At 36.5% G+C, this 25,489-nt stretch overlaps 1 protein-coding gene across 3 annotated transcripts in view; it reads right to left on the reverse strand.

The window, feature by feature from the left end:
- Positions 1 to 18,937, reverse strand: part of st14a (ST14 transmembrane serine protease matriptase a) — a 32,601-nt gene extending 13,664 nt beyond the window's left edge. Inside the window, exons 1-6 of one of the 3 annotated variants that reach the window (XM_079825706.1) lie at positions 18,847 to 18,937; positions 16,054 to 16,146; positions 2,515 to 2,677; positions 2,280 to 2,410; positions 2,116 to 2,186; positions 900 to 1,066 (exon numbers count right to left, since the gene is read on the reverse strand). In XM_079825706.1, the coding sequence (XP_079681832.1) occupies positions 900 to 1,066; positions 2,116 to 2,186; positions 2,280 to 2,410; positions 2,515 to 2,677; positions 16,054 to 16,098 (577 nt within the window). In that variant the 5' untranslated portion in view covers positions 16,099 to 16,146; positions 18,847 to 18,937. The other 2 variants (XM_079825704.1, XM_079825705.1) reach the window with 2 other exon arrangements.
- Between the last annotated feature and the right edge of the window lie 6,552 nt (positions 18,938 to 25,489).

Here is a 25,489-nt window from a genome sequence, read left to right on the forward strand (position 1 = left end):
ATTTACAACACGTTTCTGCAGCAGTGACATAGTTGATCTCTTGTACGCAATGGCCAATATGTTTTAAGTTACTCAGACTCCACTCACTGTTCAAACCGACAGAGTTTTTATTCAGCGCTGAGTTATACAGGCTTGCAAAACCTCTCATGAACAAACAAACAAAATTTGATTATGATTTGATTATGATACCTGTAGGCATAATAGGCCAAAGATAAGATAAGATGGCCAAATAAAAACTTTTTTTTTTTTTAAGTTATATTGTGCTTTGTTTGTATGTCTGCTGGAATGCTAAAAATGTTCAGTGTTAAATAAATATTTTTAAATTGTAGTTTAAGAAAGAAATGTGTAGGTAATTTATTTTAAAAGCAAAACAATAGTAAAAAAGCAAATTTATTCAATGGTGAAAAAATTGGCAAAATAGTCAGAAAAAAATAGAAAAACCGCGTTCGGTATTTGGCCAAGTGATTTATTATTATTCGGCTTCGGCCAAGAATTTTAATTTCGGTGCAACCCTGTGATTTACAGTGGATTTCATCAAAAAATACCTTAATTTGTGTTCCTAAGATGAATGAAGGTCTTACGGGTTTGGAACAAAATATATTCATCTTTGGGTGAACTAACCCTTTAAATACTGCGGGTGTGGGTTTAGCAAACATTCTCACATATGGACATTACTCTGACAGAGTCACCTCTGACAACAGATTACTCTGAATTGGATTGTAGAAACATGCAGTTTCTTTGCAGCTGCTTTGAAATGATGTGCATTGTGAAAAGCACTATACAAATAAATACATTGAATTATGCAAATTATAATTTTGCATAAAAATATGACCTAGACATGTTTTGGTGAGATTCATCTATCCAAACTATATAATGGATGTACTATGAATTTATATTACCTGAAGACACAACGTGTTCGAAGACGAGGCCATCTGGTTTATCCGCAAGTCTGCGCCTTTTACTTGAGTACATGTCATTTATGTTGCTCACAGCCTGATCCACCGCTGCTTCCTGCCCCACTGGAACAGCGAAATCTGACTCGTAGTAAGCTATTACACTCCCCTCACTGCAGAGAAACAGGCAACACTCAAGAGTCTGACCATCTAACAACCATAAGATAAAGGCCTATTCACATTGAGCACGAATTTGTGTTTTTCATTTCACAGCGGAGACACTTTGATCACTGAATTCCTATGGACAAATTCACACTTTTTCGGCAAATATTTGCATCTTAATTTTCATGAAATAATTTTTTCACTTTTTGTAGAGCCTGATGAAAATTGGTTGTGCTTGATGTGAATAGTTTTGTTGATGTCACTGAACAATTTAACAGAATTAATTTGGCTTTGAATAAGCCTTGACATGCAAGCAAATTAAACTTAAAGTGCCTCTATTATGCTATTTTAAAGGTACCTAATTTAGTTTTGGAGGTCTCCTACAATAGGTTTACATGCATCCACGGTCCAAAAAAAACACTAATTTTCTCATATACATTGCGTAATCTCATTTTCAAAGATTCAGTCTCTCTAAACGCCTAATTTCTGCGAGCATACTCTGCTCTGATTGGTCCGATGACCCAGTCTGTTGTGATTGTCTGAAACAAAACTATCATTACCATATCTGAATTTCAGTTACGGTTCAGGCTTCCTCAGCAATGTTTACACAGTGATAAGAATGATGGTGTCGTTTTTCCGTATAAATTCCAGCGGATCCTCATCCTTTTGAAGTGCACGCAAAGTGGATTTGAAGCACTGAAAATAGTGTGTTCTCAACAACACAAACCAATCTCTTCCAGCACTCAGCTACAACTACAGTGTTTGAGGGCGGGTCAAAGTAGACAATAGGCTGGCATTATGCAAATGTTACGTGGGTTTGTAACAGGAAGTGAGAATGGAATTGCTGATGACTCGTTTCAACAGTTCAGCATTGATTTTTTCCTTTAGGAGACAATAACTTTATTTGTCGTGCTTTATTCTTTAAAACTTTGCAGACCCTTCACTTTCACAAACAGCTATATTACACACTGCATGAAAGGTAATTTTCAAAAAAGCATAATAGGGGCATTTTAAAAGCAGGTGCATGACCAAAAATGTGTAAAATCACATGTAGACATACCTGAAAGCTTGAACTCTGGAGCCAAGATGATATTTCAACAGTAGTGGAGATTCTGAGTACATTGATTTCAGCTAAATATGAAAACAAAAAATTGAATCAAAATCAAAAACACTTTTCTCTGTCATCACTATGTGAAAACAAAGCAGCTTTAATTTAATTCTCACCTGAGACATGACTTGTTTTGCCAAGCTCTGAAACTCTGTACTGTCTGGGTTTTCATACGCATCCACAAATTCTTGATTTGTTATCCTAAGCGTGCCGGTGTAAATCTTCTGTAAATTCAAATCCTTCCGGACTGCAGACACCAGGGAGACATGAAGCGACAAACATGTGATCAACACTGTCATGATTGACACTGGTAACAGTATTATGCTGTCTGTGACTGCAGTACTGACTTACAATGGAAATGCCAGACCAGAAGCCCTACGATCAAAGCCAAAACGGCTGCCAAGATCACCACACCAACAATGATCCCAACTTTCCCAGGGCCCCTTTTCTTTTCCAGCTTTTTATTATCTGATGCTGGCAAGAATGTGACAGCTTGCTGGTCCCAGTCCTTGTCCTAACAGAAGAAGAGGCAAAAAAACACTTTACATTTCTCTGTAAATTGCAGCGTCTCGGAACCCAACCAGATAAAAGTCAGTTTGAAGAAATAAATAAAATAACAAAAAAATCAAAATGGCTGCATATATCCTCAGCGGAAATAAGATTCTGATTGAGAACAGAAAGTACACAGTCAATTACAGAGCTTTTTTGACAGAATAAGCACAGATTCAGAGGCATTATATAAGAGCAGCATCAAAACACTTCCCTAGTTATACTGCTTTGAAACACTTTAAAGACAACAAGGGCGTTTTTTTTCCAGAGGAGAAGAGGAAGGCAGTGGTTTCAAATAAATTGTGCTTGGACAAATGTGGTTTGGTCGGTGAACATTTGGACCGTGTTTACGTTAACTGTAGTTAAAAATATAATAAATAATATATTAATATTGTGATGTTTATTTGGTCATTTAAGCAGTACAAGTGATGAGAATTTGATTTTAATTTAACCATTAAATACATATGATAATATTATTTGCTGGTTGACAGTACAGGGAGTGCAGAATTATTAGGCACGTTGATTTTCTGATCATATTTTTTTTCCAGGCACATTTGACCAATTCCAAACCACAGTAATCCTAATAACTACTATTGATTTAGTATTTAATAATGTATAAGTGATATATAATTGTTCATGAAGGCTGGAAATGAAAATCACCTTATATTCAGGTGTGCAGAATTATTAGGCATGTTTTCTTTTACTGATAAATTGAGCCAAAAAAGAGATTTAACTCAGACTGAAAAGTCAAAAAGTATTAAATGCCCATGAGAAGGATGCAATACTAATGCAATACTAGACATTGCAGTTAAGGCATGACCATTGGACAGTGAAATGCTCGTTGGGTCAGCAGGATCTGACAAAAACAGGTGGTGAAGAAAAGACACCTGTTAACCGCAAAAGAATTAAGAATTAAGGTGAAGAATTAAGGGTGAAACCATCAGGAACCCTTTAGTCTCCAGCGCCACCATTTTCCAGAGCTGCAACCTACCTGGAGTCTCCAGAAGTGCAAGGTGTCAGGATCTCAGAGACTTCAGTTAGGTAAAGAATCCTAAAAAATGACCCCCACTAGATAAGAATCATAAGCTGAAGTGTTGTAAAATACATGAAGAAGGTTTTTTTATAGGCTTTATGGACAGATAGGTTGAGAGTGACTCTTGAAGGACCAGCTCCTCATCCTCTAGTACCACTGTTTGAAGAATTCATCTTCCAGAATCTGGCAGTACGTTTTGGGAGTTCATTTTTAGTCCATCTCTGCAAAACGGACTTCAGGATGGACTAAAATGAACTCCCAAAACGTACTGCCAGATTCTGGAAGATGAATTCTCGAAAACAGTGGTGCAAGAGGATGTGGTGATGGTCCTTCAAGAGTCATTCTCAACCTATCTGTCCATAAAGCCTATAAAAAAACCTTCTTCATGTATTTTACAACACTTCAGCTTGTGATTCTTATTTAGTGGGGGTCATTTTTTAGGATTCTTTACCTAACTGAAGTCTCTGAGATCCTGACACCTTGCACTTCTGGAGACTCCAGGTAGGTTGCAGCTTTGGAAAATGGTGGCGCTGGAGACTAAAGGGTTCCTGATGGTTTCACCCTTAATTCTTCACCTTAATTCTTAATTATTTTGCGGTTAATAGGTGTCTTTTCTCCGCCACATGTTTTTGTCTGACCCTGCTGACCCAACGAGCATTTCACTGTCCAATGGTCACACCTTAACTGCAATGTCTAGTATTGCATTAGTATTGCATCCTTCTCATGGGCATTTAATACTTTTTGACTTTTCAGTCTGAGTTAAATCTCTTTTTTGGCTCAATTTATCTGTAAAAGAAAACATGCCTAATAATTCTGCACACCTGAATATAAGGTGATTTTCATTTCCAGCCTTCATGAACAATTATATATCACTTATACATTATTAAATACTAAATCAATAGTAGTTATTAGGATTACTGTGGTTTGGAATTGGTCAAATGTGCCTGGAAAAAAAATATGATCAGAAAATCAACGTGCCTAATAATTCTGCACTCCCTGTATGAATGGCCTCCAGATGCCTTTAACCCAGAAATTATGTAAGCATCAAATTGAACACAAAATATATGAACATAGTTTTGAAAGAAATTAATTATTTTCCTCAGCAAAGATGCAATAAATTGAACAAAAGTGACAGTAAAAACATTTATAACTCTAATAGATGTTTGTTGCTGTTATTTTTAAATTTCTATTGATGAAAAAATCCTAAAAATATGCATCACTGTTTCCACAAAAACATTTGTCTTTTGTTTGTTTTCAATGTTTCATCAACCAGTTGCCTGTATTTCATAAAAAAGAAGCAAATATAGCAGACAATAAATCCAGCCAATTGGATGATGAAACACTGATAAAAATTAAGACAATTTATAAAAAATGAAATTCACTTTAAAAGAAAGGCTTTCTACAAAACGAAACTTAATGAAGTGGTCAAAATCATGTCTGACACACTCCATGCCTCCCGACATATTGCGCATCTTATGATGTGTCCTGTCTTACTCTTGCTGTTCACTTTTCATAATCAACATAGACGCAATTAAAAAATAACATTATAATTGTAAACATAAATATGAAACTAAATACATTTTCTTTAATGGCTACAACACGTATAGCCTAGAGAAATAGGCTTCAGAGAAATAACGCTTAACGTGGCTTAAAGGAACTGTATGGAGGATTGTGGCCAAAACTGGTACTGCAATCACTTTCAAATTACTGTAGAGCAGTGTATTCCCTCTCCCCCTCCTTAGACATTTTTTTATCCAAAAATTTTGTAGCTGCAGCTGTGGTAACTAGAGCAGAGCTGGCAACCCGGATGCCGAAACACTACTGACTTCGTGATTGGTAGATAGGTGGAGGGTGGCGCTTCAGGCCAAAACACAACATGTCAACATCAACATCAGTTGAGGGCTGCAACTTCACTTTTAAAATGACAATATCCTGGCCGGACTACTGTTGTCAGTGATATAAGTATTTGAAATTAACATGATTTCTTAATGTCTAGTGACATATCAGGGCCATTTTATGATTAATTGAAATACATTTCTTACATACAGTTCCTTTAAGACACTGATATTAACAGACCAAACTCAGTAAACATTATACTAATAAAGCATACTATGAACAACAATAATATCAGATGATCCCAGAATATGACCAGAACGCATTTAATTACACGTTACGCATTTCCAGGGCTCGACATTAACGCTTGTCCGGGACAAGTGGATTTTTTGAAGGGGCAAGTGAACAAAAAACGTACTTGCCCGACGGACAAGTATCCTGGTTAAAACGTCAAAACAAATAATAACTAGGGAATCACCAAAGTGCAATAATGATTCTGCATTCAGTAGTGTAAGTTACGTGGAGATCGATAGTGGATAATATAAAACGAACTGACAAGGTTGGGCTGTTGAGGCTCGCGCAGCCTCTCGAGGAGAAAATCGAAAACAAATGAAACTCAGTTCAAATACACAGTTAAAATTGTGCAGTTTTTATATTTATAACATATGATACAGTTAAGCAACATGACACTAACAAGAGTGTGTTTTCCTGAATACCATCACGACTGAAAATGACACTGATTTCATACGCCAATTCCATAAACAATTATTTAACATTGTCACTTACATTTTAGATGCAATTGGGACTGTTTTTGTTCTATTTCAGCAGCGAAAATAGTTCCAAACAAATATCACAGCAGAACCATAACGCATCTCACAGCAACAGTGTGTGTTACTGAACGATTCAGCGTTTTAATCAATTGGTTGAATCAAAGATTCAATGACCTATTCGTAAACGACCGCCAAATTCTTGAATGAATCAGCCGTTTCACTGAATCGACTCAATGACTCGCTCATTCAGACGGTCACATGCTGCCACCTACTGGTGGTTTAGTTTCATCTTTCCAACATTTCTTGTTTGTATATTCAAAATTATTTAAAATAATCTCATAACATTATTTAATGCAGTTGTCATTTTTCAGTGTAAATGATTTAATTTGATTGGTAACAGCCTATAGTGTCTTATTCTAATTTAATTTATAGATCAAATTTAAGAATATAAAAGGAAATCTGAAGCATATCCTATATTTAATAAGATTATGGAAAAATTACCTTTATAAAAAGGTACAAATATGCATATTTAAATATGTCAAAGCTGATTAAACACTGGTGAGAATATTGCTTCAAAATAGATTATATTTACAAAAAAAATCCGGACAAGCAAATTTTTTTCTCGGACAAGTAAATGACAGATGTACTTGTCCGAAGGACAAGTGTGTGAACAGGCTTAATGTCAAGCCCTGCTTTCCCTTCCATAGAAAACCATTATAATAAAACGCTTAATGTGGCTTAATGCATATTAGAATGTCCCCATATTATGTCGAAATAATGAGATATTATGTTGAAATAACTTTATTATGTCGAAATTTCTTTTTTTTCACCTTGCGGTTCAGGGCTTCTGTACATAAACCACAATACATAACATAGTAAAGTATCACTTATCATAATACAATCAGAACGAGTACGTAGAACCTACAGATGAATCATAAACAATAAGATAAGGAATGAGTATTAATAAATGTAAACGGTTGACTTTAAACCGAGACAAATCACGCTGAGTGGGTAGTCTGGGTACACAATCAGACTGATGACGAAATTAAAAGGCATAATAGAACATGTTCCATGTGGTTCGAGCAGTTACAAGGAAATAGATCAAGGTTTATACCACCTTACTATACACCTATTGTAGTAAACATTACACAATGGCAAGTGGAAATATTGGTTTAATTCAGCCATATGTGGCTGAAATAGAAATAGTTGAACTTTAGCCTTGTCTTCAAGTCGATGTATCAGAATGGTAATGCATTTTGTTTTGTTCTCCCTACAGCATCAGACAGACATGGCGTTAATTTATATGATTCGCATTTTGCTGGACTACGTTATCAAACAGCTAATAATGTGTTGCTAATGTTACACAAACCATGTTTCTATTTGCCATTTTAGAGTCAGATAGATGCCTTCTAAAAGTTAGTAGTATCCCAAGACGCTTTGAACATAATAGAGAAAGGCATATAGTTCATCATAACATTGTAATATACATCATACACATAATTATTAATTATTAATAAAAGCACGTTGACGGGATTGGTTACATGTTTGTGATGGTAAGGACACGGGCGTGGTTCACTGCAGTTTTAAGGAGAAAATACTCAGCAATGGTGTTGAATGATGAATTTAGTACATGGTTTGGCTTAAAACATATTAAAAACAACACAGACATTCAAACAACATTAAAAACTTGATTTTCACCACAGGGGTCTTTAATTTTTTTTTTTACTGGCCCCAAACTTTGAACAGCAGTGTAATTTGCTCACCATGGCACACTGACCTATAATTGTGTCTTTTACAACCACTTACTATGTCTGTTATCTCAGAGTGCCATCACATGACGTTGTTCATTACCCATATTCTCTAATATGTGTCAAAAAATGTGCTAGGCCAGCACAAAAAGTTCCTCTAAAGTCTTGGAAACTCTTATGAAAGAGACATCTGCCAAACACAACCAAACATAAACTGCTAATTCCCCAGGAAATTTTCAAGGACATCTAAAATGTTTGTAGTGTGTGTTCAAAACCCATTTGACAACCTGACCATTATTTATTTTTTCTAACATCCACAAACTTTCATACATAAAAGGGGTCATGAAAAAAAATAATAATAATACATCAATGACAGAAATCAACCTGGCCTTCATCTTTTGACATATAAAAAGGTCTTTGTACAATTGAAACATCCTGCAAGTATCATAGTGAAGGATATTTTTGTTATTTCTCATTATGATTCAAAGGATTAACAGTGTTTTTATTATGCATTAAAGATTCAAAGTATTAATGATAGTTTAATGATGCATTAAAATTGCTATAGATGTTGTTTGCTATGAATTGAATTACTGATGATGTTGATCCTTATGATTTACTTTACGTAGGAGGTGTGAAAGATTGTGGGCGATATGTGTCGATGGTTTTATATGTCTGATTATGGGGGTGAAGTAGAGGTGAAACTGCTGGGGTCGGGGATTTCAAAGAAACTGCATAGCCACTTCTGAAGGAACTGAGAATGAATAAACAAAACTATAGAAGGGTATGTCTTATGGTATGGAAAAATACCAGTGCTATGCTGTCTCTTGTGCATGTTTTATCTTTTTGTTAGAGAATGCTTCCTGGAGATTGGTGATGCTGTAAAACCCCATTGCCATTGGAAGAGACGATGCATGAGGAGGGAACGGAAGATCAAGAATATAAAAATGCATGAAAGAGAGTCGTGAGGGGTTCTGAACGGCGATATGCTTATCGTTGATGTTCTGAATCCTGAGCTCAGATAACCTTTTTTACTCGTTATTTGTTATTCATAATAAATTAATACTTTTAATTGTTACTTCGACTCCTGGCCGATCATTGAACTTGGGGTGGACTTTGGGGAGAGAAAAAAGTCCAACAATAGCTTAAAACATCTTAAAGCATCTTTTTAAGCGGCGTTGATACTTAAAATGTGCTATAAGTGCAATAAAGTAAATGCTACTTTATTACAAGAGTTCCTTACTGAACCAGCGGCAATACAAAATTTAAACAACAACAATAATTTAAAAATTTATTTGAAAATAATATTATAATGTTGTGTATAATACTATAGACAGCCACTTGATTGAGAGTATTATTTTTGAAAGAATAATATTATTGTAGTCTCACTGAATACTATAAAACCGTGAATATAAATAATTGGGAATCATGTTTTAAAAAAAAACAGTGCACATTTCATTTATCTATTATAACTTTTATATTGGTTTGGTTGTTTGGCTGTTTTCTTATAAAAGGTTTAATTTGTGGGTTTTTATTTTTAATTTGTCAAGTGGCTTTTTTACGTAATGTCATTACGTTGCTGTTTTGCCACCAGCCAATCGCTGCATTACTGATCGTGGTTTCGAGTATCGATACATCTGCCCTCTTCAGGGAACACAGGAACGCTCAGTAATCTTAGACAACTTAATCCAGATATTTTCTTACTCCAGTGGGATCTGTCAAATCATGTATTAAGCGAGGTACGAAGAACAGACCCCTGAATGATTGTTGCTCTTCTAATCAGACCTTTCTGTTTTGGTTTAAGACACACAATTTAAGACATTCAAGTTAATGAGCGATGAATGAACTTCACCTGGTTATATTATCCACCTGGGTTGAGAGGACGACTTTCTGTGATGACATGCATGATGCATGAAAAGCATCTGATCACTAGTGAATGAGGGGATATCCCTGAGTCATAATCTCTGTATAGGTTTCATTTGTGGGGGTGTTTGTTCATACTAATGCTTCTAACTGTTGTAAGCATGTCGTAACAGATCCGTGGAATGCGTTCAAGCTTACAGCCGTCACACAAATATACAATAACATTTTGTGGTGCTCATCATTCAACGCAAAACCGATCCAAAACCTCAGTTCTTCCTGTGTGCTCCGAAACACTTAATCTGATCTACATATAAGGGTGCAAATTACGGGGGTTGATCCCCATAAAATCCCCCCTGAATTTTAAATCGTAATTTTGGCCAACCCTGAAATACCATTTCAGTCCTACCATTAATTTTACCTGAGCAGTTGACTTACATGCGCTATAAAACCGTGCTCATTCAGGGACTACAAACTACTACACACTGCTAACAAAATCTACATCAAAGCTATTCAGGAGAGTCTTATCTTTTTAAAAATACCTTTTATATCTTATCTTAATCTTTTTACATCTTTCAGGGCTCCAGACTGTGACCAAATGGTCGCATTTTGCGACCACCCTTTTTCCTGCCAGAACCAACTAAATTTAGTTAGAGCTCGCATTGGTGCCGCCAACTGATAAGAGCTGCCATTTCTGATATGAGCTGCCATACGAGGAACATCAAACGACAAACAAAACGAAAGCAGAATTGAACCGCGCTTCTTGAGTTACACAGTCAGGGCAGACAAATGATCAGCTCAGAACAATAATAAACAACTCAGCGCAAGCTCAAAATAGGTCACTACACAGTGCTGGGAGATCCAGTGAGAAAGCGTTTAACTGTAACCTAGTGTTGTCAAAAGAATGTGCCGCTTTGAGCGGTGTTGAGCAGAATCGTAAACACCTCTGATTGGCCATTGTGTTCACGCCCTCATCCGATACATCTGTGATTGGCTACAATGATCAACGCACAGAAGTTTTTGAAATAGTGTTGTCAAAAGTACCGACCGCGATACCAAATCGGTACTGAAATTTAAAAAATGTGCCGCTTTGAGTGCTGTTGAGCTGGAATCGTAAACACCTCGGACTGGCCATTGTGCTCACACGCTCATCGAATGTGCCTGTGATTCGCTGCACTGATCAACGCACGGGAGCGTTTGAAAGCAAAAACAGGCGTCGACCAGCGGACCGGTAGGCTGATAGACGTCTGCATTCAAACGCTCCCGTGTGTGTCTGTGTAAGTGCTCTGTGAAAAGCGTCATTGATGTATATTTATAACATGTTTGTGAAGCGCTGATCGTTGTAGGCAATCACAGACAAATTTGATGAGCGTGTGAGCACAATAGAGAGCAACAGCAACACGCGTCATAATCTGAAAACCACGGCCACCGAGGGGGGGGGGGGGCAGACAATCCAACGCTCTCCATTGACTTTGTATTGCGTGAAGCTGCCTCCTTCTCATTTCTGACTTATAACAAAAAAACAGAACAACGTCTAAAAGCTGATATGTGTCAAAGTGTACAGCAAACAAGCTAAACAACACCCAGAAGCAAAAATCAAGAAGTTTTTATAAGCTGTTGACCCAAAAAACGACCATTTAATGACACAAAGAGTGGATACAGGCAATTGAGACAGAGCGCCACACTGAGAACTACACACACTGGAGGGGAATGTAATCAGCGACAGGAAATATAATATATAAACATTTGGATATTTGACTTAACAGTGTCTAAATGTTTACTGCACATATAAGCATACTGAGGCATACTGAGAGTCAGGATCCCAAAATGAACTCATTCTTCCTGCTGAAGCTTCACATCTTATTGCCTGTATCCACTTTTGTCTCCTTAAACGCTCATTTTTTTGGGTCGACAGCTTATAAAAACTGTGTTTTTTAGATTGTTTGCTGTACACCCTGTCACATATCATGAGTTTGACACATGCACAGTACAATTGTTGTGATTCTTGTTGTCTCTCTTCTGTCTTTCTTGTGCATGCGCTGTTGTATGTGCACCGTCCTCAAATCTTAGTCTGGAGCCCTGTCTTCATATCTTTTTTTTTTGTGTGTGTGTGTTAAACTTAACAGATATTTAAAAAATAAATACAGCTAATAAAATGTGAAACCCCCTAATTAATGTAAAGTATCCTAACTGTGTCGGATAGGCCGGGTCGGACAAGGGAGAAACACGGGTGTAAACCACGTGCAAATGAATATATATAGAAATATATGCATAATTTTAGGAACACATCTACAAAAATATGCTTTGCCTGTATTTCAAGTTGATAAAATAATTTCAAATCCATATTACTTTATTTGTGGCCTCCCAGGAGAATCACAACCGCGCGCAATCTGCCTGCACTGCAGTCGTCGAGATGGATCCTGAGGAGTTGAAGAAAAGATAGCCGCAAATGTGGAACTTCAACGCTGAGGAAGCACGCAGATAACTGTGGTAACAAACCAAGCACAAGCAGTTCTGTCAAAAGCGGACAGAACTGAATGTGCCTTGTAGAGATGATAAGGACCCATAACCATGTTTGACAGCTTCGGCAGAAGTGTTCCTTGTGTTAATGGTCGTGTAATAACTTCTATATGCTGGCAATAAACATTTTGTAAGTGTGTCTATAATGTGATATGATAAACTGATTTTATTGTGGGTGCAGGTCGGGTGTCGGTTCTATTTTAAGCAGGTCGGGTCGGGTGCGGATTTTAATTAATGCTGCCGTCGGAAAATGGGTCGGATGCGGTTTTAAGCACTGCGGGTACGGGTTTACAAAATCGGACCCGTGCAGGACTCTGACCCAAACATTGCTTACTCGAGCTATGCTGGTTCCAAAAACGCATCCAGGAGTAAGTTCAGCCAACTCAGAGTATGTTAACCGCGAACACACAAGACATTCTCAACAGAGCGACGAATCAATGACTCACCATGGAAACAGACGCTAAGAAAAAGCGCGGCATTCTACTTCCACTTCTTTTGTTTAATGGCCAGTTAAATAACCTACTTAGTGCACATCGCCACCTATTTGCTGGTTATGAAATAATTTGTTTAATAAGTAATCTTTGATGCTAATTAGTTGAATGCAGAATGTGAGATGACAATAAAATAAATAATAAATATATTTGAATTGAATTAATATTGAAACTTATTTAGAATGTATTTTTATTCTAATTCTTTAGAATTAATATATAATATTGTATATAACAAATTTTGGTTATATTAATAACAACATTAATTATATAAAACACATCTGAATACCTCTTAAGCAAACAAAACCCTGGATCATGAGCTGCTCCGGAGTTATGTTCAGAGAGTGAGTTGCTATGGCTATTTACATACCCTGAAAGTTACCTACGTTTTGGAACTGAAAGTTGAGGTTATCCGCGTACTTTTAAATGGGTGGTAAACCACGATTTCACTTTCCTAACTTTAGCTAGTGTGTAATGTTGCTGTTTGAGCATACACAACACCTGCAAAGTTACAACGTTCAAAGTTTAAAGCAAAGGGAGATATTTGCTTTTAAAGAAATCAATTTCTAAAGGACTACAGCAAACGGCCAGTAGGGACTACTAGACATTCCTCCAGGGTCCATGACATCACCAGCCCCAATATTTACATAAACCCCTCCTTAGTGAATATTAAATAAGGGGGGGGGGGGCATTTTGTATCGCCGCAGGGAAGCATTATTGTGGTTAGTAGGCTGGAGTGTTGTTGCCGCAATGCAGACGAAACGCTGTTATTTTCATCCGGATTGCGCGTTTAACATACAACATGTTATATGCATGTGTGTATGAGACAGAGGGGAACAGGTCGCATTTGCAGCAGATATATGCTGCCCATCATAAATCAAAGCACGAGACAGACAGGGGTAGGAGGAAAATGTGACATAATGGACAATATTCGTCTGTATTTGCAATACACGAGCCGCGGTTCAGCTGCGCGAGACAAACACTGCCAGTGTGGATGCACAACAGGCGTGCGCGGCTCCCGCTGCACATCTCACGGAGGAAAGCTTCCACTATCTTCGTGAGTTCAATGCAGGATTCGCACAACGAATCCAGAGAAAATTGTTGTATCTTTAAGCAGTTGCACTTGTTCTGAATGCACTTTCTTGTAGTAGTCCTACAGAGAAATATTTTAAATGCACTAGACCTAAATGCACTTTGTTTTTATGAGAGAACATTTAATTTTAAAACCTTTCTGTAGGCCAGTACATTATTATTTAATGTACAAATGAGTCAAGTTAAACATTTTAGTTTGAATTTTATTTTATACTGTGCATTGTTGCAATGTGCTAAATAAATATTGGCATAATTTGTAATTGATTTATTAAAGTTAAGTTAAAGTAAAGTTAGTACACAGTCATAGCCATAAAAGCAATGGTACTAATAATTGGCATAATTTCTTTCAGTGTTTTGGTTTTCAGCCTTGTTTCCTCTTTTTCGGTTTCGGCCAAGAATTTTCATTCCGGTGCATCCCTAGTGTTTTACCACCCCTTTAACTGAGTAGTGCAGTTCATTATTAGTGTCAATACTTTTACTTCCTAGGGCTTCGCAACTAGTAACAGACCAATATTTGGTCATATCATTAACTAAAACTATTAAAACATTTCTGTTAGTTGAAATAAACCCTACATGGAATAAAACAGAAATATTAGTTGAAAAACTAAATGAAAATTATGAGAATGAGAAATAAATTATTATATAATTAAATAATATTAATACATAAATCCTTAAGATCAAAATAAAAAAAAACTATAAAACGTCAAAAGCACAACAAAATATTTTTTTTTTACAAAAATATAAATAAATTATTCAAATTATGAATAAAACTACATTAAAACTAAAATAAAAAAATAAAATAATGCTGAATAAAATAGGGTTGCTTAATTTCACTATTTTTTATAAATAGTGTGTAAAATGAATATGAATTTTATTTTCACAATGTAATCTCATTTGCTATTTTTTAATAGAATAACACACTTACTGGTATTAATTTCGCCTACAGTAACCTAGTACACTCACAAAAAAACGAATTAGTGTAGGTTTACTTTGAAACAATGAGACACATTGAATTAAACATTGAATGTGAAAGTAGAAACTCTGAGAGAGAATTTTCTTTTGAAACAATGTGTTTGTTTTACAACCTCGGCTGCGGTGCCTGAATAATCATATTGGCCATATCAGTCACCACCACTATATATAACCAATCTATTCACCAGAAGTGACTGTTTGAATCAAATCCTCAAGATGACGGCTACCACTAATCACAAGACATAAAAACTGCTATTGTGGACTGGAAGCACTTCATTTAGGGTCTTCTGAATGTCCATTGACAATCTTCCCTCAGAGACTACAATGAAGAATGGCTTAAACTCACACTGCTATTGATGATCAATAGAAATGAAATCCCTTACACATGAGATGGAAAGAGGAGTGACTACATTGCACTGCATTGTGTGTAGCCTCCAGTGGTGGCATGTTTACAAGTCTGATAACCAACAAGTTGTGTCCACTAAAGAACTCAATGCACTCAAAAATCAGGTTCTGCAATATGTCAATCTATAATTTATTGCATCATAAGGCCTTTTAGATTAAAATGTAAATTATCAATACTAGCTTTTATCTTTCTTTTTAAAACAACCAAGTCGCAAAGAAGGCTCAGTTAAATTAAATAAAGCTGAACATAACTAGAATAATGTGTTACCACAATGAAATTTGTGTGACGTTTTAAGATCTTATTCATTTTCCAATGTATTTTCAGGCCTGGAAACCAGAATTTTATGATTCCCTGATATTTACAGGCTTTCAATGAGCGTGGGAACCTTCAAGAATATGGGTAGTATGCGGTTAGAAAATGGACGTTAACCTCACTCTTGTTTACCTCTTGATCTTACCTTCTAATAAACAGATTGACACAACAACAGGAAATCCATTAATGTGAGTAAAAATGACCACAGCACAACATTTTGGACATTAGATTTCAGTTCTTCGTTCATGTTTAAAAGTGGCAGGTTGAAAAAATAACAGGTTATTAATATGGCAAAGGCCGAATGACTTACCGAGGAACCGGGAGTGTAACGGATTCCTCTATCCATTGGGTCCATGTCTGAGAGAATAAATATCAACACACCTTTCTTCTTCCTCTTCCTCTTCTGCTGACAAAATAAAGCGAGTAATTGTTAACAAACTTGATATTTTCAGCTTAAGTCAAACAAGTGTGGAAAACAACAACGCCCATAACAAGTGCGCGCGGCAACAAAATAAAAACGCAACCGTCATAAAAATGTCTAAAACAAAAAACTTCCACAAGAACTTCGAACAAACTAAAGCGTGGAAATCTCGAAACCGAGACTACAAGATTAAAACGAGGTACATCTTCCGCAGCGTGAGAAGTTTGTGTCGTCTACCTGTGAAAAGAGAAGATATTTCCGGAGAGATTGGAGTGCAATGGGAGTGACTACAGCGATACTATTTTCTACAGGTGAGCGCTTCAACTTTAAACGCCTTTAAACCCAATCTCTACGCTACACAAATAACTCTAACCCACTCAGAGTAAGGTGAATACATCCGGTAATATTTTAAAGCAACTGTACGGGTTATTTTAAGTATGTATATGACTGTATAACGTAAGTATCGATGTGTGTTTCGGCTGCGGACTGACTCACCTTGCGCGGGTGTGGGCTGCGTCTCAGAATCGAGTGTGCCGCCTATTTAGACTGCATGTTTGGCAAGCTAATATGGAACGCGCCTATTAGGCAGGAAATGCTGTCTAGGTAGGGAGCATTCTAGATTTTGAGACGTGCATTTGAGCCTGATACAAAAACTCGAAATGCCGGTTTCTGTTGCATGAAAATGGCGTTTCCGCGAAATAGCCTAGTGTTTACTGGAAAAATTGACGACTAAAGCTTTTCACATTGCCTACAGATGAAATATCAGTGTTATAATAAAAGTTTATTGTTCAAATGTATTTGCTTGATTCAATTACTCATTAAAAGTTAACCGTATAGAAATAAAAAGTGTCAATCAAAAATCTCCGAATAAAGGTATAGCCTAATATCTGATGTAAATATTTACCTGAATGTTTAGCCTCTTAAGATGGCAAGCTTTAAGTTCTGCCCTCAAAGGGATAATTCACCCAAAACATTTAGATTTAGTCATCATTTACATCATTTATGAATTTCTTTGTTCTGTTTAACACAAAATAATATATTTTAAAGAATGTTGATAACCAGACAGTTCAAGGCATTTATTGACTTCCATAGTATTTTTTCCTACTTTGGAAGTCAAAGCAACTGTTGGATTATCAACATTCTTTAAACTATCTTCTTTTGTGTTCATCAGAAGAAACTCATAAAGGTTTTAAACAACTTGAGAGTAAGTAATGACAACCTTTTAATTTTTGGGTGAACTCTTAACTCCTTTGGTAGCTGTTCGCGTGTTGGTAAAAAATAACAGATTTGTTTTGTTTGTTTCAATGAAATGATTGTTGCCTATATTTTAGTTCGATAATATTTTTTTATTTATTTAATATTTTGTATTTTTAGGGGATTAAATGGTACTAAATTATATTTATGCAGTAGTTATAATCCATTTATTCACTTTTTGAGCATGGACCTGAAAATTTAATTTCCAATTTAAACGGTCATAAATCTTTAATGCTTTGGAGCACAGATTTAAATGTGGTCGACACTTGGCAGATTATTGCTGAAGTGAAAAAAAAGCTTGAAAAACAGTCATTCAATTTTACATTTAATGTTATGAAAAATGCACAAAAATTTTCCAATGTTATATAAAAACATACATTTTGCAAAGCATGTTTTATTCTAAAACTGTGAGAAAATCAAAGCCATAAATCTAAACAAGCTGTGTTCCAAGTTTGAGTTGATATATCAAAAAATTAGTGGCAGTTCCAAACGTTCCCAGTAGATGACATTTGTCTCCCATTCATTTCCAATGCGGTCATTTTTGAATGTGCACAATAAAGATATGTGACTATTTTTTTCAGGACCACTTAACCTTTTCAAATCATGTCATATTTGTGTTCACACAGCAAGTGCCAAGACTTTTACCAAGTTTCTTACCATTTCGATAAAAAATAATAAATAAATTGACTAACTTTTCAAACTATTTCTAACATTCATAATTTCACCATCACAAAATTTTCTGTCACTATTTTGACTTATGTTTATGACAAAAATAGATACATGGATAAATTAATAGATGAAAGGCCTTATTGATCTTTGAAGGAAGCAACAACAACTGCACAATATAACACACTCTGATAAACAATATATAAGATATTATAATAGGATACATAATACAACAGTGTAGCGAATTAGCTCAGAGGGGAAATATTAATAACTATTCATAACTCATTATGAATATTTGAATCAGTTAAATAGATTAACTTGATGTGGCTACATTAACATAACAATCAATCAATCCGTTTATGAACGCTCAGTATTGATTATTAATTCATTCTAAGGAAAGGATATTTTTCATGGATACAGAAAAAATAATTCTTCCTTTGTATTTACATAAGCGATTAGGGTGCATAACAAGATCGATCATTTAAGTGACAATTTGTTTGCAGGCAGGGAGAACCAAAACATATATTGTGCACAAATTTTATTAACTAAATCACGGACAAGACTAAAACTAACATAAGACACACATCACACATACATGGTAAGAGGCAAAGTTAAAGTGGTTGGAAGAACCGGGTCAGAACAGATGGATGAAGTTATGGAAATAATCTAAAACCTGGGAAGAACCATCATTGATAAGCTCCTTTGTCTGAACAAAGGGATTTACAGTTTTACTAAGCGACTTGTATTTTGTACGTTACTTGCATTTAGCCTGAGCTGTTGACGAACGTCTGATGTACAATCACAGGAGAAAGTCTCGATAGTCTTCGGTCCGATGGTGCTGATTTCTTCTGCGTTGACTGAAGAAAAAATGATGAGCTTGCATGGTTGTTTGGATTCCATCAAGGTAGAGGAAGTTGCACATGGCTTGAGGTGTTGGGCTAGCTGGCCCAACGATCATGTGGTGGCATCGAGTTTCCTGTCTAACACACGCACGTCTTGATGTATGTCTTGATGTGTGCAAAAGCCCGCAGACACAGCGTGCCAGTCATAGGCGTGAGGGAGAAGAGAGAACAGAGAAAGTGGATCTGTACGTCTCTCCTTAAAAGCTTTTGGGAGAAATCAGCGTCAGTGGCCAATTGTATTTATGCTTTCGGAGGGAAAGTTTTACGATCCTTTGTCTCAAGCAGATCATTTGCAGATTGGTTGCTGATGAAGGAACTATTAAAGATTCTTGTAATACCAATATGTTGCATAGGTATCAACATATCCTATACACAATCATTCCGATCTTTAAATTCCAACTTCATAGACACCAAACATGCCATACAAATGATTTTCGTTAACCATAGTATGCGATTCTGAAACATAAATCCAACAGAGATGGAATTAATACATTGACCAAACCCTATAAAAGAAAAATCATGAGATTTAGATGTTTACATATTTCTCAAGTGGTTATATTTAAAGGGTTAGTTCACCCAAAAATGAAAATTCTGTCATTAATTACTCACCCTCACGTCGTTCAAGACCCATAAGACCTCCGTTCATATTCGGAACACAAATGAAGATATTTTTGTTGAAAGCTGATGGCTGAGAAAGGCCTCCATTGGCATTCAGTACACTTATACTCCCAAGACGGATAAAAGGCACTCAAAACATCGTTACAAAGTCCATCTCACCACAGTGACTCTACAATAATCTTACGATGCGACGACAATAGTTTTTGTGCGCAAAAAAAATCAAAATAACACCTTTTTCCAACTTGTTACTGTCTTCCGTGTGTGCCTCCACGACGCATGCGCGAGAATATGACGCAGATCCGGCGTTCGGACACATGACCCAGAAGTGATTTGTTTACAATCAGAGGAAGACGCGCGTATCTAAGCTGTTGGATTCTACATTGATCGTGCTTTAGGTCTCGGCGTAGTGCTCAAAATGGGGTTAAAGTGTGCATTTCATGGAATCCCGAGCCCCGGCGCTACGTCATATTCTCGCGCATGCGTCGTGGAGGCACACGCGGAAGGCAATAACAAGCTGGATAAAGGTGTTATTTTGATTTTTTTTTGCGCACAAAAACTATTGTCGTCGCATCGTAAGATTATTGTAGAGTCACTGTGGTGAGATGGACTTTGTAATGACATTTTAAGTGCCTTTTATCGGTCTTGGGAGTATAAGTGTACTGAATGCCAATGGAGGCCTAACTGAAGCCTTTCTCAGCCATCAGCTTTCAACAAAAATATCTTCATTTGTGTTCCGAATATGAACGGAGGTCTTACGGGTCTCGAACGACATAAGGGTGAGTAATTAATGACAGAATTTTCATTTTTGGGTGAACTAACCCTTTAAGATGGTTTTATTTGTCCTTTTCAAAAAGGATGTGAGAGTCACAGCTTCTCTACAACTTCCTTTTGATCGTAAACCAAGTCTTATCTGATGGTAACACTGGTAATGGGACCTTTCTTGCGCTCTTGTGGGCCTTTTGGGGGGATAGGTCCATAGACTTTCAGAGTGAGTTCTAAAAATGATTTGTTAAATTGGACAAATAATTGTGTCTGATTTGTCTCAGTCGCTACAACAGAATATGGGAAAACAGGTAAAGGAATGGGTTACACATACACAGATGTCACATGACAGTAAAAGCTTCTCTGTCAGATTTATTGACTATTGGATTATGTAAATGTGGAGTAATGGGAGAAGCAGACAGTGTATTGTTGTGTAATAGCAGCAGGCAGCAAAAAAGACCACATTGACTTCACTGCCTGCTGCTTCTGATTTCATATGGACCACCTGTAGATCCGTGTCTGTGCTCACAGGTTGACATGGACTTGTCAAGAGGTGTTCTGTGTGACATTCTTGTGACGGATACTCAGAGGCAGGATTCAATAGCAAGTAAAACTCAGTCTTTATTGACTAGAAGATCGCAGGTAAAGACAAAGTCTCAGAACAGGTAGTCGCAGGAACAGACAGCGTCAGGATGATGCCGTGTGTAAGGACCCTTGGCAGCACGGGCAGGCTGTGGGCAGCCGGGACTCGGGAGAACCGCGAGGGAGGTCCGGAAAGGGAGCCACGCACACCGAGGAACAGCAGACGACGGGGAAACACACGAGGGAACATCCAACAACACTCTGACAAAGACAATGGAGAAACAGAGAGACCAATAGGATGAAGGTGATGAGCTGCAGCTGGAACGCTGATGGCCAGCCACAGGTTCGTGATGAGCCAATCCCAGGCTCCGCCCAAGACAACATACAACGCACACCCAAGAGTAGGGAATCCATGAACCGTGACAATTCTGTACTTTATCTAAAAAACTTTTATACAATTGAGTCTAATTTTGAACTGCCTCCAACAAAATTAACCCTTTACAGACATATCAACCATATAGTCAAGAAAATTATGGCAAACAGGTGCTTCTTTTATATTTTCCCATATTTGTATTGTTTAGACTTCACCCTACTAACTACATTATGGGTTGATTCCCTACTGATATCATGTTTGACCTTATTTTTGATGACTGATCAGCAACTTAATTATTTTGTGTGACCGACTGAAGTGTGCAAACTGAAAAGTCCCATCCCTCCATGCCAAAAGGAGACAGGGGGTGGAGCAATAGAGCTGTAGAAGACTTTTGTCATCTCCTTCTTTTGGAGTAGTATGAAGCTGCAGACTCGGAGCCTGCTGCATCTACAGTCCCGCACCCAGAGTCCCGCATTCTCAGGCCCCTCGTTCTTTCGAGACAGCGCCTTCTATCAAATTGGATCGGGTAAACAATGCAATTGCAATGTGAAGGATTTAGGCCGAAACGTGAGTATCATCAATTTTATTTAACACATTTCTTTTTTAATCAAACCACTTTATAGCTCATCGACACCAACATGAATAGCTCATTTAATATTTGTAAAGATAGTTTTTTCCCGAAAATATTTTTATTAGCTAGCCTTTAACCTTGGACTTTTTGTAGACAAGCCATTGTAAAATCCGATTAAAATTAAGGTAGACCAATTAAATACATTGAGTGTGTTAATATCAAAGAATGTCATCATTAATTATTTAATCAGATTTACAGTTTGACCTTTTTTTTAAATTACCTTTTATCTTAAAACTATAAATTGAATTAATTAATGTCAAATGTATTGACATTAATTAATTCAAAATTTAATTAATGAGTAATTTTTTTACTTTATATAATTTATGTAGCCTACTTAAATGAGTAACCTACTTATGAAACTTACATATTAAAATTAATCCATGTTAATTAAACTGTGATATGAAGTTGTTGATATGAAGGATCCTGCAAATGGTGAAATAACTGTATCTGAATATAAATATTTGAATATATATAGCCTATATATATAGGCTATGTATATATATATATATATATATATATATATATATATAATATATATATATATATATATATATATATATATATATATATATATATATATATATATATATATATATATATATATATATATATATATATATATATATAATTATGAATATAAATATAAATGTATATAATATGAAATAATGTATATAAAATAACACTTTTTGTTTGCCCCACAGGATGTTCTCAATGGGAAACCAAAGTGGTTCCCCCCAAAGCCACGTGTGCCAGTCTACAAGGACAATAAGCAACAGCAGACATTCTTTCTGAACCCCTCAAAGCTCTGCTGGATAAGTCTAAAACTCAACTGAACTTCACAGATGAAGCGGAGTTAATTTGTAGTTTTCTTTTCCTGAGGTGGGCCCAAACATGTTTGTCAATTGGATTGTTTCTATTATGCAATGTTTTATATGTTAATTAATTAATTAATTTTTTTATATGGACAGGCCATCATTCATGGCCTATGTGAGATGCAGGCATTGTCCTGGCAGGAGGCTGAGGAGGTGTTCCTCAGTGGCCTTACTTATCACCCTAGGTATGCTTGTAATTTGCATTTGCAAAAAATATATAATTTATTATTACACAATATTTTTGACAATGGCAATTATTTTAGTGAAGTCGAGGATTGCCAAACGAATGAAAAAACAGTCACCTACCAGAAAGTAAAGTTATTATTTTACCTTATGCAATTGAAGATGAAAAGTAAAGTCACTAACAAAATTCTTTCTTACTTTTTTCTTTTCTTTGTCCTTTTTACAGCAACATGATGTTTAGGTGATCGTTAAATAAAGTACAGAATTGTTTATTATTGGTGTTTTGTCTATTCTTATTTGAGTTAAGCTTTGCATTGCATTCAAAATATCAAAAAACAGGGTTTGTAATGTTAGCATGGTATGTTAATTAGACCATTAGCATAGGTTGAACTGAAAGAAAAATTGATTTTTATGATTCTTTGTGAATTTCAGTTTGGCAGAGTTTGCCATGGAGTTAAACAGGGAACCAAACAGGGAATTTTCTGAGATACCAAATGGTTGGTTTGGTCATGCCCACTTCTCCTCAATGATTTTGAAACTGTTTACACGGTAATAAAAATATGGAACAGTATTTTGTAATTAGCATTTATATTTGATTGATTTTCACTCAATTTTGTCTTTATTAGCATGACAGTGTGTCACAATGTTGCCAAAGCATTAACATATTATATATAAATAATAAAAAACAAACAAAAGAAACAGGACCCAAGGTTTCCCAGTAGAACATTGCCCGCACCCGAACCATCCACGCGACGTAAAATAAAGCGTGATTCATCAGACCGGGCCACCTTCTTCCATTGCTCCGTGGTCCAGTTCTGATGCTCGCGTGCCCACTGTTGGCGCATTTGGTGGTGGACAGGGGTCAGCATGGGCACCCTGACTGGTCAGCGGTTATGCAGCCCCATACACAACAAACTGCGATGCACTGTGTATTCTGACACCTTTCTATCAGAACCAGCATTAACTTCTGGAGCAATTTGAGCTACAGTAGCTCGTCTGTTTGATCGGACCACACGGGCCAGCCTTCGCTCCCCATGTGCATCAATGAGCCTTGGCTGCCCATGACCCTGTCGCTGGTTCACTATTGCTTCTTCCTTGGGCCACTTTTGATAGATACTGACCACTGTGCAGACCGGGAACACCCCACAAGAGCTGCAGTTTTCGATATGCTCTGACCCAGTTGTCTATCCATCACAATTTGGCCCTTGTTTGTAATCCTTAAACTTGCCTGTTTTTCCTGCTTCTAACACATCAACTTTGAGGAAAAAATATATCCCACCCACTAACTGCCGTGATGAAGAAATAATTGGTGTTATTCACTTCATCGGTCAGTGGTCATAATGTTATGCCTGATCGGTGTATATACTGTATGCATATACAGATCATGTTGCATGTAGCATAGTAAATAAATAAATCAAATCCATCTAAATAAGTGAATAAATGAAGCAGATCTCTCTAGAGAGTTAACTGTCTCTAACATTGTGAATGGTTAACAGATATTTTGCAGCTAGTGCCGCCGTGCTAACATCTTCTCTAAGTACGAAGTGCATTTTCTCAGTGTCACTCTGCAGTTCAATGAATGATGGAATCAGTGTTTCAAATCTAGGCAGAAATGTTTCTCTTACATCATGATATAGTACAGATTTCTCATCCTCTGTTTGCTGTAGATCACAGTGTCTACAGATCCTCTGCTCTCTTTCTCTCTGGCCATGTTTGTTTACGTCTTCCTCTCTCTATTTCTAGATCATGGTCACTTAATCTGTATTTGGAGAGGATTTGTCTTTCTTTAAATTGTTTAATTACTAGATCATTTGCCAATTTAGTGGTTCTATTTAGGGTCGAATAACATTGGAGTTAATTTTAGAGGTCAAAATGTGTTTTTAGTGATTCATCATGAGTGTTTTTTAGATTTTTGTCAATTTCTTTAATAATAGTTTTGGGGTTGTAGCTGTTGTCAGTCAGGAGTTGAGTTTTAGATGGACTAGCTGATGAGCGAGTGTGTTTAGAGGATGAGAGTCTGCTTTCATTGGCGAGGAGGACTTTATATTGGACTGAATCAGGATCAGACTGATGGAGGTGATGCCAGAACTGAACACATCTCTTCTGGTATCTCAATGTGCAAAGGGGAGAAGCCTAATTCAGCCCTGCAGGCGTCGTTGGACGGGCTTCTGTGGACCCCTAAAATGTTTTTGTCAATTTCTAATTGTGGTTTTTCTACTGAAGTTTTATCCCAATTTTTAAAATGTAGTACTGATCCCTAGATTTCACACCCATATAAAATAATTGGCTTAATTATTGAATTATATAATTTTAACCAAGTTTTAATGGGTCATTTTAAGTGGTCGCATCATGACTTTATAGCATAAAAAGCCCTCTGAGCCTTTTCGCTCAGTGTTTTAAAGGGATAGTTCACCCCAAAAAAGTTATTTGTTCTGCTGAACACGAAAGAAGATATTTGGAAGAATGTTTGTAGCCAATCAGA

This window comes from Gobio gobio (genome assembly GCF_949357685.1).
Source record: "Gobio gobio genome assembly, chromosome: 9".
NCBI classification, from domain to species: domain Eukaryota; kingdom Metazoa; phylum Chordata; class Actinopteri; order Cypriniformes; family Gobionidae; genus Gobio; species Gobio gobio.